This window comes from Pagrus pagrus (genome assembly GCF_965226575.1).
Source record: "Pagrus pagrus genome assembly, chromosome: 7".
NCBI lineage: Eukaryota > Metazoa > Chordata > Actinopteri > Spariformes > Sparidae > Pagrus > Pagrus pagrus.
In genome coordinates this window covers 10946219-10963649 of record NC_140191.1, presented here as the reverse complement: position 1 = coordinate 10963649, position 17431 = coordinate 10946219, and the positions used below count along the sequence as shown (strand labels likewise).

The window sequence follows — 17431 nt, the reverse complement described above, 5'->3', positions numbered from 1 at the left end:
TATCAGCCCAAAATGTGCAGAAGAGAAAACAAACATCTTTTGAAGTTGAAGTAGGTTTGGTTGTGATGATGTAAGCCGTTATGTGTTTTACAATGGAGTGCTGGCAATCAGAAATTAATTGTCTAACTTCCTGGAAGCCAGTGTGAAGAGAAGTAATCTGCTTAGTTCTCCTGGTTCTTGTTAGAAATCGAACACCAAAATTGCTGCATTTGCTGCAGACATCGAAATGGAAGACATTAGGGAGACTACACAAAGAAGTACAATGAAACACCTTGATTTTCAACATTGCTTTTAGTTTCTTACTCTGGAATCAAGGTGGGGAATAAGAGTCTCAGCTCTTTTTTGCACTGAGTGAAGGGAATGTCATTACTTGCATTGTCACAGTGAGTCTATTGGAGGGTCGTTTGGTGAAAGAGCAAAGTAAATCTGAGGGTGGCGCGCACTCTTTTTGCAGTATTTGGCCCGAAGGATGAATTTTGAATGCACCAGAGCCGTCTGTGTGCTATAAAGTGTTCAGAGGCCACATTGAAAATTGTCTAGCAAACAATTTAGTCTTTTCAAGATAAGCACAAATCTCAGACAGTATAAAATACCGCTTTTAATATAAAATCATCTAAGCTGGAGGAGCTGAAATCTGTAACTGCAGGTTTTAATAACTTTGAGTAAAAAAATGCCTGATAAGCCACTCGCGTGTTGCAGCACATGAAATGATTGTTACTGAAAACAAAGACATCTGATTACATTAAAGACAAGTGAGAGACTGATATGGACACTTTCCAAATGATGTGGATTGTTCTACACAATCCACATCATTTGGAAAGTGTTTCTAATAGTTTAGTTTACGACAGGAAGCAATTACTCAAGTATCGTTTATCAAATTTCAACAGAATCACAATAAAGTAATCTTATGTTGTATCTCAGAAAGTCGCCACTTGCAGCCCTAGATTTTGCGTGATACACATGTATATTGAACCTGATTGTACTGAATAATATGAATATATTAAAGCTACTACATAAAGGCTCTGACCCCACTGAATATTAGTGATTACTGTATTGCAGTTTCTGTAGAGTGAAGTAATTGAACTGGAGGTCAGGAAACTTGGTACATGTGTAATTTACCCCGACCTATATAACCTCCTGAGCATCTGTGAGCTGTAGAGGAAGCTGTCAAAAAGTGATGTATGGTGTGGTGTTACTGACACAAGGACCCACTTTCTGGCAAGGGCAACACATTTCCGTAACGTACTGAAAGGAAAATTACTTAAGCCGAGGGTCGGAAGAAGTTGAAATCAATCAGGCAAGAAGTTGTTTCTTAGTTTGGGCTGGTTTGTCACACGCGTGGTCAGAGTCAGAGTGGACAAAGTACAATCGGGATCTAATAAATCTGCCTGAGCTGAGTGTCTTTATCTCATCTCAATCAATTTTTTTGGCTGTCTAGACCCTTGTAGCTCTTCACATACACATGAAATGGAGTCAGTCTTGAGTACAGTACCAACATATGAAAGTGTATTGAAAATCAAAAAGCTGATATGGAATAATTATGATAATACAAAATATAAAACATATTAAATGTGATTATCTCAGGTCAGCATACAAAAACCAAGTATCACCTTCATTCAGAGGATCATCAGACCGGGTCGAAAGTGTAAAACTATCTTCTTCTTTCCAGGACCCGGTGAAGACGGTGGAGGAGACGGTGGCACGTAAAGGACCCGAGGTGCCGAGGAACAGCGAGCAGAAGATCATCACCACTGCTGCTGACCTGACAGCAATATTGCCCCCTCCTCCGCCTCCGATACCCCCGCGTCCGGCCGCACGCTCACCCCCGCTGCCACCCCGGCTCCCGTCTTTCACCGAGTATTTCAGCATGCAGAGCGGAGGAGGAGGAGGAGGGTTCGGGACGAAGGCATGAGATGGAGATTGAGACGGAGGGCAGGCTGGAATGGACTGAATGACAATACAAAGTTAAGGAAGAGTCAAAGAGGAAATTCAAGGTGTTACTGTTTAAAGACATAAGGGAAAAAGTTTGGATGGATGAAGAAAGGTGAATCCCTTTTCACCTGTGAATGGAAATAACCCGAATGGAGGCTGTGAGATAAGAATGCTGAGCTTGTTAAAGAATAAAGAAGCAATAAATATTTGATGTTGACCAGTAAAAAGGCACAGAGGGAGAAAGATGACAAAGTGGATGTAGCCAGAGCAATAGAATGATAGCTGTGCACGAGGCGGAAATGAACAAAATCCTTGAAATACTTTTATTCAAAAATTCATGAGGCGTTGATGGTGTGCCTGGAACGGTTTGTAAATAGCTAAAACTGGAGGGGAGCTACGGCTCTGTATACTTCTGATTCAAAGGGAGGAAATTTGTTTTCATGTTTTCTTTTTTCCACGTCATTTAATTCCAGTTGGTGCTGTGACCATCAGAAGAATTTCATGCCATTACATTTATCCAGTTCATGTAAGAAAAAAAAAAAAAGGGAAAAAAGAAAAACTTTTTTATGTTTGACACATTTTGATAAATGATAGATATTTACTCTATATGGAGTTTGATGGGTTAATTTATATTCTTATATGCCTTCATCGCAGCTGGTTATTCTGGATTGATATGCTGATGTGTAAATGTAAAATGTCACGTTTACTGTGGGCACTTCTAGGTACTCGTAAAAACACGCATGTTTGTGTTGTATTTCCCGTCCGAAAAGCTGATATGTGTACTCCACGTGACCATAAAATATTCGCTTATTGTGTGTATTGAAATCTATACTTTTGTAAATACATACAATAGGCTTTGGTATATTTTTGACTGGATAAATTCTGTTCCTTGTTACTCCAATCGAAACTTGCGCTGTCTGTCTACGCAATATAAGACCAATATCTATCGGTTTCAGTTGAATTTCCACTGGAGTGCAGAATATGCCTGCTGACAAATGTCATTTCTGTGTATGTAGACGTTGGTGAATGTACTGATGCAATACAGCACAAGGACAGGGGTGATTTTCAAGTTACTGCAATACTAAAGCGCACCTTTTTGTCGAATTTCATTTTCTAAAGCTGCAACACATCCATTTAAGATTCAAGAACGGGCAGTTGTTTCCAACACGAGTAACTTCATCCTCACCCCTGTCTAGTACCCGAAACGTGAATATTTGTCGACTTTATCTCACTGTAACGTTCGAAGCGTGCGAAAAGCCGAACAAATGTCACTAGTTTTGTATCCCCTACCATTGAGCTATGACAAAAACAAAACAAAAAAAAAAAGCCTTTTGTCTGTCCTGCATGGAGCACTTTAATGTTCCTGGTCTTAGTCTGTTTATTCGTGATGATGTCACCTTATAAGACTGCTTTGAAACCTGTATTCACACCACATCGAGTAGTATTCCAGATGCATACGCCTGTAAATACAGTCTGAAAATGTCATCCGACTGTCCGGGACATTTTTGGGGAACGTGTCATGCTTAGTCAATGTAATTTAACATTGAGTTACTGACGTTGTAATTCACTGAAACTGAGTTTACCACCAGCTTCCTGAAAAAAAGGACACTGACGAATTCTCCAGTTTTATCTTGTTGTTTTATTGATTTCTGGTTCATAAAAGTGGTGGTACTCGGCTAATAGTCCGCAGATTTATCAATGGCAATCTTGCTGTAATGGAGTACTTTAGGATGTTAGGACCGTGGTGTGTAACTTGTAAGAGTGTAGTCAAGAGGTGTAACTTAGTCTGTGAAACAGAATGATACTTGAATTAGAGTACTAGTCGTTATTTCTGATTATGTGTCTGGTTTATATTAAGGCATGTCTGCCATTTTGTCTGCTGTTGCCTATTGTTATGGTTGCCATGACTTGACTGAATAGATGCTGGGTGACTCGACTAACAGACACGGGCCTACTGATACTGTATCACTGCTTCAACCTTGTGTATATTGACATGCAATTACAGGACTGAGACACACACTTGGGGGAGAGAAGTTGAAGAAAAAGAGATTATGTATGCATGACAGAAAACAGCACAGCTTTTAGGCGACTCAGAGCGATCTGGTTAAGAGCACATCACTGAAGCACTGTTCAAATGCATTTTAATGGTGTCAAATGACAATTCTAAATACGCTGTACATATACACTTTTTGCCAAAATAATAAAAAATATGGTTTTATTAGAGGTGTGTGGATTATTTCTCTGCTGCGTCTTTGTTCCAGGTAGGACAAGGGCATGTGTCCAAAGGAGTCGATCTAATATCTGTAAATCACATTTAGAATTTGTTCTCATTACACGAGTCCATTAAAGTAAAACACCGCAGGGACGGAGACTCCAGGCCGCTTACAATCTGATGTAAGCTAGCCTAATTATTTCACAGTCACTGCCAGTATCCTGCTCTGCTGGAGTGCAGAGTCACAACAAACTGTGCCCCGTCTGTGCTCGTTCTCCAGCGAGGGTCTAAATCTGCAAGCGGCTTTCAGCCTGATCGCTGCCAGAGTCTTCAAGAGAAATTCAAGATTCTTACATTATTTGGTAACAATCTGTGATGTGCAGTTCACGACATACTTTGAGATGATGTGACAAAATAATTTGGCCACTTGCTCTTTTTCATCCGTCTATATCTGCACACAGCATAATAGAGCTTTTTCATTCCTGTGTCACAAAGGATTTCTGCTGTGTTGATTAAATTCACAACCCTTTCCGGGACCGCGCTGAATGCAAATTAGTACCTTTTTCACAGTCACACCATTCAAAGAATGACTGAACGCCAGTCGGGACGAGTATTATTTGTCAAATACATGAATGTCTTGACATTTATATAAAAGTTTTGTGAGAAGTCCCAGATGTTTATAACAATTCCTACTGATGTTATTAATCAGTTAACATGACCTGGACTTAAACAAGTAGCAGAAATAAATGGATTGGTTCTCAAGAGTTGATTAGCTACTGTAGCAACCAGACATAACAGATTGTACTTCTCTGCTGGTGCTTATGGAAGCCCACAGAGGACTAAATTAAAATAGTTAAAATGTAATTCTGCAATAGCACTATGATTATCCACATATGTATGTTATTTGATTAAAAATAAAAATGTAATGATTCAATTTGCATCATCGCTTTCACATACTTGCATGGGCATTCTGTGGCTATATTAAAATGAAAATGGAAAAACTGTTCGGCATTTAATTTACAAAGACTTAACCTGCTCTACTGCCCAGCGTATTACATGTACATGGTGGTGCAACAGGGCAGACTCCCTCTGTAGAAATAAAAGACTGATTCTAAGGTAACAAACACCCAATGGTACTTAGTTTAAGGTTATGATATGGAAATTAAAACATAATTATAAATATTTAACTTTCCCCTAAAGCCGACACATTGGACCTTTAATGTGTACTGGGGCTGAGCTGTTAACGTGTTTAAAGAAATGAAGCAAAAAATTGTTACTTTTGTTAAGAAATAATATTTATTAATACATAATTGTCATAAATTTCCTTTTACAGAACTTTTCTTCCCATCAGTTGACTCCGGAGCTGAACTGTTGTTTCTGTGAACATATGTATCAGTCTCTGTAAGCCATAATCTGCAGCGTCTGCAAGTGACTCATCAGAAGCGTCTCAGCACCCAGCCATCACCCTTCAGGGACCACTATCACTGATCCAACACCAGGATGGTTTTAATTAAGCTCTAGCAGCTAACTGTTGTGCCCTGTCCTCTCTGTAGCCTTTGAGCAGCTGGTTAATGAGAGACAGTTCATTCTCCTTTTTCACAGGATAGAGAGGCGGGAAGGGGTTGCCTTTGTACTCCAGGACGGCCATCTTAGCTCTGTCCAGGTTCTGTCTGTTGGGGATGCGTGCCATCCGTGTGTAGCTATTTGAATGAGTTTCAAAGCGTGGAGCGAGGACCTTGAAGAGCTTTGGGATTAGATCCTTTTCCTGTAGAGAGGAAGAAGACTTCACTTAACACTCGCTTCACAGACTGTTTAATATTCAGAGGGACACAGCGTGAAACAGTGCACAGTTGAGAAGAGCTGCAGAAACGTACCGTCAGCCAAAAACTGGCCATTTTCATCGCCTTCTCATCGGTGTCTCCCTTTTTGGCGTAGTCAACGAGCTGGGAAAAACAAAACAAGAAAACACAGACAGTCAGAATGATGTGCCTGGAAGACAGAGAAGTGTTTCATATCTTTATCTTCACATAAAAATATTTTTGGTGAGTGCAAATACATAAAGTGAAACATTGTGGGATGAACATTTTGGGACGAAGCTAAATCAAGCTGACACGTGGTCCAGTGATTGTCACACTACGTCCCTAAAGCATCCTGAAGGAGGTCCTGGGGGTTCAGAAGGAATATTTAACTTTCCATTCATTGAAATCAATCAGAGTTTGTACCATGCAAAAACATTTACACGGTGTACTGTAAAATGGCACTCAGTAGAGTGTATACCTCGAATGCCAGGCGTGTAATTACTTTGTCACGTGCTGCACTGCAGCCCAAAAAGACTTTGGCCCATAAGCCAACATTGTGAAAGAAGGGTCTGTAAAGCGGCGGATACATTTTTTTGAGCATCACAAATCCAGTGAAATGACTTGTTTCACTGTCATAACTGGAGCCATTCGGTCCAATAACATTTGGAAAGTCTAGAAGAGCCGCACAATTAAATTATTTTATCCCCATTAAAGTTAGCCATGTGCCAAGTCTCTAGTGTGCTCACTTCAGAAACACATCCAGGCATGTCATACGTCTGCAGATAACAATAACCAATCAGAGGGCTTGTTACATCGGCCAGTTTGCATTGTTTTACCAGCTCAAGGACCAAAATGTATGAACTATTTATTGATGGATTTATATTTCATTTTTAAGCTCTATTAATTCCTCTTTTTATTGCCTATTAAAATATCAAATAATGAATTAATTTGTAAATTAGTCTATTTATTAATAGATTCATACATGAATTTGTGAACTAATTTATTAATGCCCATATTTATTGTACAATTAGTTAAATACTTTATTACTACTTCCGTGACACTTGTGGTCCTCCACAGTCATGTGATCCAGCGACTCCAAACCAATGCTTTTTTATTTTCAATTTTTTTAATCATAATTTTCACTTGTATCATCAGTGAATGTCCAATATCCAACAGAAAACTAACTTCACTTCACCACCACCTGTCTGATATATATCGTGCATCCCCAGGTGAAACACTACTAACACAGCTAATTTAGAGTAGTCTATAACTTGATACAATGAAGATTGACTGTAGATGCCTTTTATCAGTCCAATACATTTGGGGAATATATAATTTACAATGTATTCTTTTGTAACTGATCATTTGTATATCTTTTTTCATATATTATTTTCAATGTCAATATGCACTTTAAAATAACTATCATTATAACATTAAACCATGATGAAATATTAACCAGACTCTACCTGAAGTTTCATACATTTATATTCATATTTAATAGCTTTTCTTCGACCACTCTCACAACTCAGAAGCTTCACCGCAACAACATTTCAGCACCACAGATGTAGTTTCACACTGTTTTCATTAGTAGCATTAGCTTTCTGTTAGCTAGCTAGCTAGCAGCACCAGCAGCAGGTCTTCGTTACCTTTTCAGCGTAGAAGCGGACCTCATCTGCTCGGGCCTGCGTGGTTTCTATCCTCTCGTGTCGGACCAGTCCTGTCAAGATGTTCCGTAGCATGTTGATTCGGGACTGCGGACCCAGACCCATCCTCCGGGCCACCCGGCCGTGGGAGATCAGCATTTGCAGCGTGAGTCGCATCTTGTCCGGTTAAATTCCGCGACGGACGAACGGAAAACCAAACTACAAAAACGGGGGAAGGTTTCCGAGCGAAGCGTAACAACTCATTAAACTCGACTATACGTCGATAACAGAGCAGTTACCTTCATATAAGAAACAATCCTGAGGTCAGTTGAGTCAATGCGCTGTGGTTGACATTGGTGGTGCGTCGTCTAATCTGTCCGACTTGCTCATGGACCGAGGGAGCGACAGTTCCGCTAAATCCACTTCAACCAGAAACAAGAGCAAACAATAAAAACCAAGAAGAACTACAGCAAAAAATATCAAGACATTATTTTTATTTTTATGATTATTGAAAATAAGTGATAGAGGCAACTGACGTCCCTACATATCTTTATGACGTTGTTTATTGGATTATTAATATCATAAACAGCTCTTTTTTCAGTGTTTCCTAATTTATACAGACCTATTTCTTGATTCTTTTGAACACCATTTCTTTATGATTTTGTTTTATTTTATCTCTTAGGCCTATTGGTTAATTACAATTGCATGTTTTATAATTGAATCAAAGCTCAGGTTACGTGAGACATCAGGTAAAGTGGGACAGATATGAATTGTGATTATTTAAGTTTGCAAAATCAACAACCAATCACCAAAACAAATCTTGAATTATTGCCAGAACACTTCATGCCACTAATCAATGGTTTGGATTGGTCTGACATCATCAGCGTGGGCGCGGTCTGTCTTTACAGGAAGTGTGTTCAGTGCATACACATGTGGCAGATAACATTATATTTCTCAGTGAATACATTTAAGCAACAACCTTCACTACGGGGTCATAATGAGGTGGTTTACCCATTGGTTGAAGCTCACAAAAAAGTGTAAAATGCCCAAACATTTTATGTAACTGTCCCACATTACCTGAACATATAATGTGGGACAGCTTGAGGTAAAGTAGGATGCCATTTTATGCTATACGGCTATAATATAATCAGCTGTCATCAGCTGGCCCCACACCTGATTTCTACCACACACACCGCAATGTAGTAGGGCCTCAGAAACCCATGGGATAGAACCAATCCAGGACAACATTGCTGTCTTTAGAGGCTGTGGCCCACTCATCTTTTAAGCCAGTGCGAAGATTGTGATTTCATGTTAGACAAGACAAGCACAGGCATCCATTGATACCAACCATGTCATGTTAGCTTGTCGGGAAATAGGGCTAAATAATGAGAAACAGAGAGATGAAGTGACAAAAAACAAAAAATGTGGGTATTACACATGATTTATTTCAACCTCCATTACAACAGGCACAGCTTCGTTGACACAGGATTGTGCAGTAAAGAAACAGCTGTAACAGGTGTGATTGGACTGAACTCAGTAAGTGGCCATGGTGCTCTGCAGCCAATCTGTGAAAATGCAGGTCTGTTGGAAGAGAGAGGGAAACATAAATGTAAAAGGCATATTGAAAACTTTACGTCACAGGCTTTAAGGAAATGTTCTTGCTATGAAAGAGAAATACATGATTGCTGTAAGAAACAGTTTTTTTTCACCTTGGCGTAGACACCGGGGTGGTTCTTCTCAGCGCACCCAAAGCCCCAGGACACGACACCCTGCAGCTGACCATCACACACGACAGGACCACCAGAGTCACCCTGAGAGTTGGGAAGCAAAGTCAGTCGTTCGCTCAAGTCTAAACTAAGTGCTGAGGATACAAGATAAGTAATGAAGGCTTTGTGCTGAGGGAAAGCAGAGAAACAAACCTGGCAGGAGTCCTTGCCTCCCTCCAGGTATCCGGCGCAGAACATGGCCTCGGTAATCATGCCAGGGTAGGAGTTGTCACAGTCCTCATCAGACAGGATGGGGACGTCCAGGCACTGCAGCTTGTTACTGTCAGCAGCTGTTGAGATGCAGAACCAAAGATGTACAAATGTAAAGTGAATCACAGGAGCTTTGTGTGTGTTGGATACTCACAGGAGCTCATAGTAACACCCCATCCAGAGACTGTGCACATGGTGCCAGCTCGGGCACAGCTAGTTGGCAGAGCCACAGGCTGCACGTACTGGTTGATGGTGGCAGGTTTGCTCAGCTTGATCAGCATGATGTCGTTGTTGACCAGCCAGGACTCGTAGTTGGGATGAGGGATCACACGGGCAGCGGGAATGGTCTGTTCGTTGCCATCCATGAACCAACGGTTGTGATCGCCAAGGACAATGTCCATTTTGCTGAAAGAGAGGGAGAGAATGGAGGTTGAGAGGAATGGCTTGTGAGAGATTTTGTGTTGTTTTTTTTTAGTTTTGGAGATTATGTTTAAGGAGCACCCACGATTTGTAGCAGTGAGCAGCAGACACAACCCAGTTCTCGTTGACCAGGGAGCCACCACAAAAGTGGTAGCCAGAGTTCAGAGACACCTGATGGGGCTGAGAATGAGGCTTGCACTCATGCCCTCCAACAATCTTGTCATCCTCTGTGGCAACTGTAAAAAAAGGATATATTTATATTTCTAAATGTTCAACATTTAGACTCTTTTCTGCCTTGTTATGTGCCATACACTGCATAAAACTCATTTTGTTTTACATACTTTTGAAGAGGCATTTTTTCCAATGTAGATTTTCTATGGCAGATAATTAACCCACAATCTTTAAGACATTGTATTCCCCACACAAAACACACTCTGAGCTTGTTTCTTAATGTTGATACTTTTACTTACATACAGCTCCAAGGAGCAGAGCAAAGACCAGAGACCTCATGATTGGATAGAGATGCAAGACTTTTCCTGGACCCGTGCCGGGCTTTTATTGACTGCTTCAACCTGCGCCAGCTGTCGAGATACACCCCTGGTGCTGCTGACCAATCAAAACCCTCAAAGTGTGCTGATTGGAAAACTTTTGTATACTTACTATGATTATAAAATTCTGTAAAGTTTTTATGTGACCCCGGTTGTACAGCCATGTCCTAAAATGCCCCATGAAACCGTGTGCATGATTTGTGTTTGCTCTGATGTTGCTCCTGCCTGGTTTGAGTGCAGCACAGTGTGTTTTGTACAGGTTGTAATCAGCATCCTGACCTTGACGTGGCCCCTTGATGCAGCGCCAGGTGTAGCTTCTCTCACAGACTCACTCGCAAATGGAAAACTGCAGGGAAAGCTCTCTCGTACAGAGCAACCGCTTCGAAATGTACATATTAATTATTTCTCTCTATTCAGATCAATACAGTTCGGTTCAGCAATTTTATTGACGAGATAATGTTTCATGGCAGGAGAACACAATCATCAAAGTGCTGAAGTGAAGAATGAAGTAAAGAATAATGACAGTACTTAATACAACAACTCATAAAACAATTCAAGCAAATGCACAAAGATTAAATAAATAGATGAATATTATATCTGGGGGGAAAAAAAAAAAAAATGTTTTTAGCGAGCCAGTTTTCACATTCAGTGAGATGTTCTTACTGTGGCTTAGTTTATGACATACTATACAGTCACATGTTGTGCATCTAGATATGCTATCAGATAAGTTTTCCACAGTATTTGACTATAAAATAATGATATCTGTCACATTCTGAAAGCAAAAGTGTTTCAGCCTCAGTCCAATCTCTTATGATTCTCTCTCTCGCTTTTTTTTTTTCAGGTTTCTTGTACTGCCTGTGTCTTCTCGTCTTGTTGTCCAGACTGTGTTTACTCATACTTTATTTTTATCCACTCAGCGTCTTCAGATGTCTATCAGAGAAAGGATTTTCTGCTACTTTATATTCTCACAATTATCAACGTAACGACGGTACGACAGTTTTCTTTTCTCCACTCTACTGTCTTGCAGAGCTGATTATGTTTGACAATGTTTCTGGTAATTCTGACCAAAGAAGGAGAAGACTCAGATATACTGTAAGTTTTTTTGCAATTTTAAAATGACAATGCATCAAAGAATAGAGAAACAAAAAAACGCCCCAAAATTGAGTGTAGAAGTGCAACATTAACACCAATAAACTGCTACATGCTGCATGTTATATGGTATATTTTTTTTGTAATATTAAGTTTGGTCATTTCACCAGTTTGGATGTCAAAATGAAGTTGATGCAGGAAACCAGTAAATATTATATTGACCATCATTGATAAACGGTAAATTTATAGTTAACACCATTTTAGTTAATAGTTATTTCACAGACAATGAAATGCTTTATAAACCATTAAATAAGCAAGTGTAAAGGTTTATAAATATAAGCTGCATCTTTATAATGATCATTCAGATAATGTCTATAGATGAACTACACATTATTTATTAACTATTTAGAAAGTATTATAAACATCAGTTGCAACTTCACAATAAACAGTTGATTGTGAAATGAGCATTTCAGTGTTCCTAACTGTGAAATAACTATATAAAGTTTAACTGTAAATTTACCGTTTATTAGTCTTATCAAAGCATAGCTGTGATCACACTGTGGTGACACTGCCATGATGTAGAAGGACACAGGCAAAAAACAGAAAAACCTGAAATTAATATTCAAGACTTTATTGACTCAGATGGAAAATGGCTGCACATTTACAACAATGCTGTTGTTTGAATGATAGAAGAAAGGCAGCAGAGTGAGATGGTGATCACAGGATCAGACTTAATTGCTGGCCATGGTGTTCTTCAGCCAGTCGGTGAAGATGCAGACCTAAAAACGAAAAAAAAAAAAAAAAACAGTGTTAGAACAGTAAATAAGCATAACACTGCAGTACAGGCTGACAGAATTAACGGGATGCAGCATGTTGATTTAATATTGTCTACTTAAGGTTACCTTGGCGTAGACACCAGGGTGGTCCCTCTCAGCACATCCGTAGCCCCAGGACACAACACCCTGCAGCTGACCGTTGCACACAACGGGGCCACCAGAGTCACCCTGAGAACAGAGAGGGTAGAGAGTGTTAAATAAAAATGTAATCCATAACAGGGCCATTTTATTCCGGGCATTAACTTTGAAATACATACCTGGCAAGAGTCCTTGCCTCCCTCCAGGTATCCAGCGCAGAACATGGCATCGGTGATCATGCCGGGGTAGGCGTTCTCACAGTCTCTGGTAGACAGGATGGGGATCTCCAGGCACTGCAGCTGGTCGCCGCTAACAGCTGGAGATCAAGAGAGAAAAGAAAGACATTGAACTGGAGTTTACTTCAGTAAAACATAGATGTTGAGAGCACAGTGCAGGAGTTATGACTCACAGCTCATGGTGTTGCCCCAGCCAGAGACCAAGCACATGGTGCCAGCGGGAGCACAGCTGGTGGGCAGAGCCACAGGCTGCACGTATGAGTTGAGGGTGGCGGGCCTGCTCAGCTTGATCAGCATGACGTCATTGTCGATGTTCCAGGAGTTGTAGTTGGGGTGACGGATGACACGGGAGGAGTCGATGAACTGCTCGCTGTTCTCGTTGCGGTAGATATCATGCTCTCCAAGACGCACCTGAACACGACTGGAGAGGACAGAGAGGATTAGTGGCAGCTGAGCTTCATGTTAAAAGCAAATGAATCCCAAAATGCAAAACTTTGTCTTTATAATATCAAGGAGTGACATACGACTTGTAGCAGTGAGCAGCAGACACAACCCAGTTCTCGTTGACCAGGGAGCCACCACAGAAGTGGTAGCCAGAGTTCAGAGACACCTGATGGGGCTGGGAGTGGGCCCTGCACTCATACCCTCCGACGATCTTGTCGTCATCCAGGGCAACTGAAAACACACAAATCAAATTATCAGCAAACAAGTGAACATACAGTGATCAAAACCAATGAATATGAGAAGAGAAAAGTGGGCTTACAGGCAGCTCCGATGAGCAGAACGAAGACGAGACACCTCATGGTTGCTGTGTGATCCTGTCGATGAGAGGACTTCACCTGGAGCCCTGGTTTATATCCACACTCAGGAGAGCTGCCCTGCTCTCCGCCCGTTCTAATTGGTCAGTGAGGAGCCAATCACTGTAGGTAGATGCTGGGATTAAGTTAATAATTTTCAGAGTTAAAGAACAAGGTGACGATGCCTTTCCTTGTCAGCAAATTTGGAAAAGGATAAGGGAATGTATGATGAATCATCTTTGCTCCTGGATTATGCTCCTATTTACTAAAGTTGAATTAACTTTAAAATTACCATTAATTAATGATATTCTTGTTCTCTTGTTTCGGCTCTATTTTTTTTGAGTGGTAAACTGTCGAAAACACTGCAGTGCAATATAGTCTTAAAACTGTGATGTCAACAGCATGATGTAGGAAGAAGACAGAAAATCTTGTTGAAATGAATTTGTAAAACTTTATTGACTCAGATGGAAAATGGCTGCACATCTACTAAAACACAGTTGTTAGAATGATAGAAGAAAGGCAGCAGAGTGAGATGGTGATCGCAGGTCCAGACTTAATAGTTGGCCATGATGTCCTCCAGCCAGTTGTTGAAGATGCAGACCTGTGGATGGAGACAAAGCGAGGTTTATGAGCACAGAGAGCAAGTGGCAAACATGGTTAAATTCAATTGGGCATGCACAATGTGAAAGTTTAATTTCAGATAGCTATATATTTTTAAATTAATTTTATGAAGCTACTTAAGGTTTACCTTGGCGTAGACACCAGGGTGGTCCCTCTCAGCACATCCGTAGCCCCAGGACACAACACCCTGCAGCTCACCGTTGCACACAACGGGGCCACCAGAGTCACCCTGAGAACAGAGAGAATAAGAGCAATAAATAGGATGAAATAAAAAAATATTATTTTACTGAATTTCAACCCTGAGACCAGAGAGGGTGAATGACTTAGAAAATTACAATTATTCTTAAGCCATAACAAGGCTATCCCATACCATAATTGCAATATTCTTGCATTTACAGTGAATGGCATACCTGGCAAGAGTCCTTGCCTCCCTCCAGGTATCCAGCGCAGAACATGGCATCACTGATCATGCCGGGGTAGGAGTTCTCACAGTCCCTGGTAGACAGGATGGGGATGTTCAGGCACTGCAGCTTGTCGCCGCTAACAGCTGGAGATCAAGAGAGAAAGATTGAGTTAAACTGGAACTACACTGTAGTAAAACATACATGTTGACATGTTGACAGTACAATACAGGAGTTAATACTCACTGGAGCTCATGGTGTTGCCCCAGCCAGAGACTTTGCACATGGTGCCAGCGGGAGCACACTTGGTGGGCAGAGCCACAGGCTGCACGTACTGGTTGAGGGTGGCGGGCTTGCTCAGCTTGATCAGCATGATGTCGTTGTCTGTGTTCCAGGAGTTGTAGTTGGGGTGGCGGAAGACACGGGAGGAACTGATGAACTGCTCGGTGCCCTCGTTGACCTTAATGTGGTGCTCTCCAAGACGCACCTCAACACGGCTGGAGAGAACAGAGAGGATTAGTGGCAGCTGAGCTTCATGATGTCGGTTGAAAGCAAATGAATCCCAAAATGCAAGGCTTTATAACTTTATAATATCAAGGAGTGACATACGACTTGTAGCAGTGAGCAGCAGACACAACCCAGTTCTCGTTGACCAGGGAGCCACCACAGAAGTGGTAGCCAGAGTTCAGAGACACCTGATGGGGCTGGGAGTGGGCCGTGCACTCATACCCTCCGACGATCTTGTCGTCATCCAGGGCAACTGAAAACACACACATGACAGCAACAAGTTAGTAGTTTACTTAAAGTACTCTCTACCAGCAAAACAGATATTGCTTTGAATGCAGAATGTCCTTAGTCGAGCCCCAAAGTCTTCATTCGATACTGAAGATTGTTAGAGATCAATCAGCCATGCTCAGATTCAAACCCCGTTTTAGGGAGATTCTTTGGTTACTCTGGACAAAGTTCTGGGATAAAGGCAGACAGACTGTCAGCAAATAAGATCTGCTGGAGAAGCTCTTCACACTCACAGGCAGCTCCGACGAGCAGAACGAAGACGAGACACCTCATGGTTGCTGTGTGATCCTATCGATGAGAGGACTTGACCTGGAGCCCTGGTTTATATCCACAGTCAGGAGAGCTGTCCTGCTCTTCGCCCGTTCTCATTGGTCAATGAGGAGCCAATCTCTGTAGCTGGATGTATAGATTAGGTTATTCATTTCCAGAGCTACAGAAAAAGGTGAGGATGGCTTTTCTTGTCAGCATATTTTCGATAAGGAAACATATGAATAAGGATCATTGGCTGCTGGGTTACTGATTCATTTATTTTGCTAAAAGTAAAAAAAATCTCTCATGATCTGTAATAGCCAAACAATTTGTTAAGTTAAACCTGTTTTTGTTTTGGTATTTTATATTATCAAGCTAAAATAAAGCATTCATGTCAGATGAAACATTGCATATCTCTTAATGGCCACAAATTACTTTTTGACAGAAATGTTTTTTAATCAACTTCATTTATCTATCGGCTGTAGTAACTCAACTGAATTATGGTGTCGAAGCAAAATTAATTATATATTCTAAAATATGATTTATAGCAGTTTAACTTAGCACCACTTTGTCCAACTCATCTCTTTATTCATACATTCATTCATTCATTCATTTAACCTTTATTTTAATTTTGAGAAATCATTGAGGGCAAGCCCTGATTTTCAATGATGTCGAGACAGCAGAAACAACAAACAAATCACAGAGTGAAAAAACAGAATGGGTATATAAAACACCAGTGCACGTATACCAATGTGTTAATATCACATGTGAGTTTCTGATCCAACCAGAACCCAAATATGTGTATTCAGAAAGCCATTCCATACTGTGTCCTGTTAGAGTGGTAACATGCAGACAGATGTCTGCAATATCTCTGGCTCCAGAGCATATAATAAATGTGGTTTTGTTTACATTGAGGACTTATTTCAGGTTAAAAAGAGAAACTTGCAGTTTGTCAAAAGCTCGCTGGAGAATTGTAATGGCTTTCTGTGCTGTTTTAGCACAGTAGTACAGGACTGTATCATCAGCGTATAGACGGAGGTTACTGTTTATTATAGAAGATGTAATATTGTTAATATATGTTATCAAAAAAAACAATTTTTTAACAGCCTGCAAGAGAACCATCATTCACAATAATTACTTCTACTACTACTTTTTTTACTTAAAGATTTGAATGCAGGCTTTACTATTCTTACGTTTTTTGTAAAAGTTTGACTCCAACCCACCACTGGTTGAAATGACTTGTGTTTATCTAGTCACATAAAGTCACCTCTATATTGAGAGGTTCAGGTAATTCTGATTAAAATGAATGGAAATTAAAACATTTGTTTTTCTTAAAATCTTAAATCTTAAAATAAGAATTTATCATAAAACAAACAAAAATAAAAGTACCCAAAATTGTGTGTAGTATTACCAACATTTAGCATTTAGCCACATTATCCTATGAGCATATCATTATAATAGCATGATGTATAATTTAAGTTCAGGTACTACCTGACAATTTGCATTCAGAGTTCTTTTCCTGTGAGGCTTGTAAACCAATTTTAACACGAGCTGCAGTATTTTAGTATTAAAGTCACACACTGAATCTGTAAAAAGATGAGGTTTTATTGGATTGCTTGTTGGTTTGTGCAGGACTGAACTGTGCAGCTGAACAAGCTATTCTGGTTTGAATGGCATCAGTTAACTCTGAACTGTTACATGCTGCAGCAGCACAGTTTATGGCCTATTTTCGGAGCAACAAAGTTTAATTTCACCAGTGTGGATATTAATATTATGAACAGAAGATACAGGATGAGCAG

The 17431-nt window shown here is 40.4% G+C and overlaps 4 protein-coding genes across 5 annotated transcripts in view; 1 reads left to right on the top strand and 3 right to left on the bottom strand.

Moving 5' to 3' along the window:
* Positions 1–4153, top strand: part of tmem145 (transmembrane protein 145) — a 48487-nt gene extending 44334 nt beyond the window's left edge. The window contains exon 15 of the mRNA XM_084357927.1: positions 1670–4153. Coding sequence (XP_084214053.1) covers positions 1670–1912 — 243 coding nt within the window. The 3' untranslated portion in view covers positions 1913–4153. The remainder of the gene's footprint in view (positions 1–1669) is intronic.
* Positions 4154–5421: 1268 nt separating this feature from the next.
* On the bottom strand, positions 5422–7966 carry mrpl17 (mitochondrial ribosomal protein L17). Of its 2 annotated transcripts, XM_084357929.1 has the most exons (4): positions 7886–7966; positions 7590–7805; positions 6019–6087; positions 5422–5909 (listed from the first exon to the last, which is right to left on the bottom strand). In XM_084357929.1, exons 2-4 carry the CDS (start codon positions 7761–7763, stop codon positions 5655–5657), a joined length of 498 nt encoding a protein of 165 aa, XP_084214055.1. In that variant the 5' UTR covers positions 7764–7805; positions 7886–7966; the 3' UTR covers positions 5422–5654. The 2 variants fall into 2 exon arrangements, with proteins under 2 accessions (XP_084214055.1, XP_084214054.1); XM_084357928.1 differs by having other exon boundaries at positions 7590–7959.
* A 1117-nt stretch (positions 7967–9083) lies between these two features.
* On the bottom strand, positions 9084–10492 carry LOC311259739 (trypsin-2-like; the record flags this gene model as incomplete). The annotated part of the gene is made up of 6 exons (XM_084357031.1): positions 9084–9167; positions 9296–9397; positions 9506–9642; positions 9717–9967; positions 10068–10218; positions 10453–10492. 6 exons carry the CDS (start codon positions 10490–10492, stop codon positions 9120–9122), a joined length of 729 nt encoding a protein of 242 aa, XP_084213157.1. The 3' UTR covers positions 9084–9119.
* A 1737-nt stretch (positions 10493–12229) lies between these two features.
* Positions 12230–15662, bottom strand: LOC311260099 (uncharacterized protein). The gene is made up of 12 exons (XM_084357611.1): positions 15617–15662; positions 15198–15348; positions 14835–15085; positions 14598–14734; positions 14315–14416; positions 14132–14167; positions 13533–13650; positions 13294–13444; positions 12943–13190; positions 12713–12849; positions 12522–12623; positions 12230–12398 (listed from the first exon to the last, which is right to left on the bottom strand). The coding sequence occupies exons 1-12, from the start codon at positions 15654–15656 to the stop codon at positions 12351–12353; spliced, it is 1521 nt and encodes a 506-aa protein (XP_084213737.1). The 5' UTR covers positions 15657–15662; the 3' UTR covers positions 12230–12350.
* Positions 15663–17431: the final 1769 nt, after the last annotated feature.

Bases quoted from the DNA above. Each gene is read 5' to 3' on its own strand.
- LOC311260099 (XM_084357611.1), bottom strand. From the start codon at position 15,656: ATGAGGTGTCTCGTCTTCGTTCTGCTCGTCGGAGCTGCCT. The intron at 15,086-15,197 runs GTATGTCACTCC...TGTTCTCTCCAG, and splicing joins GCTGCTCACTGCTACAAGTC to CCGTGTTGAGGTGCGTCTTG. The intron at 13,651-14,131 runs GCCAACTATTAA...ACGGGCGGAGAG, and splicing joins ACTGGCTGGAGGACATCATG to CAGGGCAGCTCTCCTGAGTG.
- mrpl17 (XM_084357929.1), bottom strand. From the start codon at position 7,763: ATGCGACTCACGCTGCAAATGCTGATCTCCCACGGCCGGGTGGCCCGG. The intron at 6,088-7,589 runs GTAACGAAGACC...TGTTTTTCCCAG, and splicing joins TCCGCTTCTACGCTGAAAAG to CTCGTTGACTACGCCAAAAA. The intron at 5,910-6,018 runs GTACGTTTCTGC...TCCTCTCTACAG, and splicing joins TGGCCAGTTTTTGGCTGACG to GAAAAGGATCTAATCCCAAA.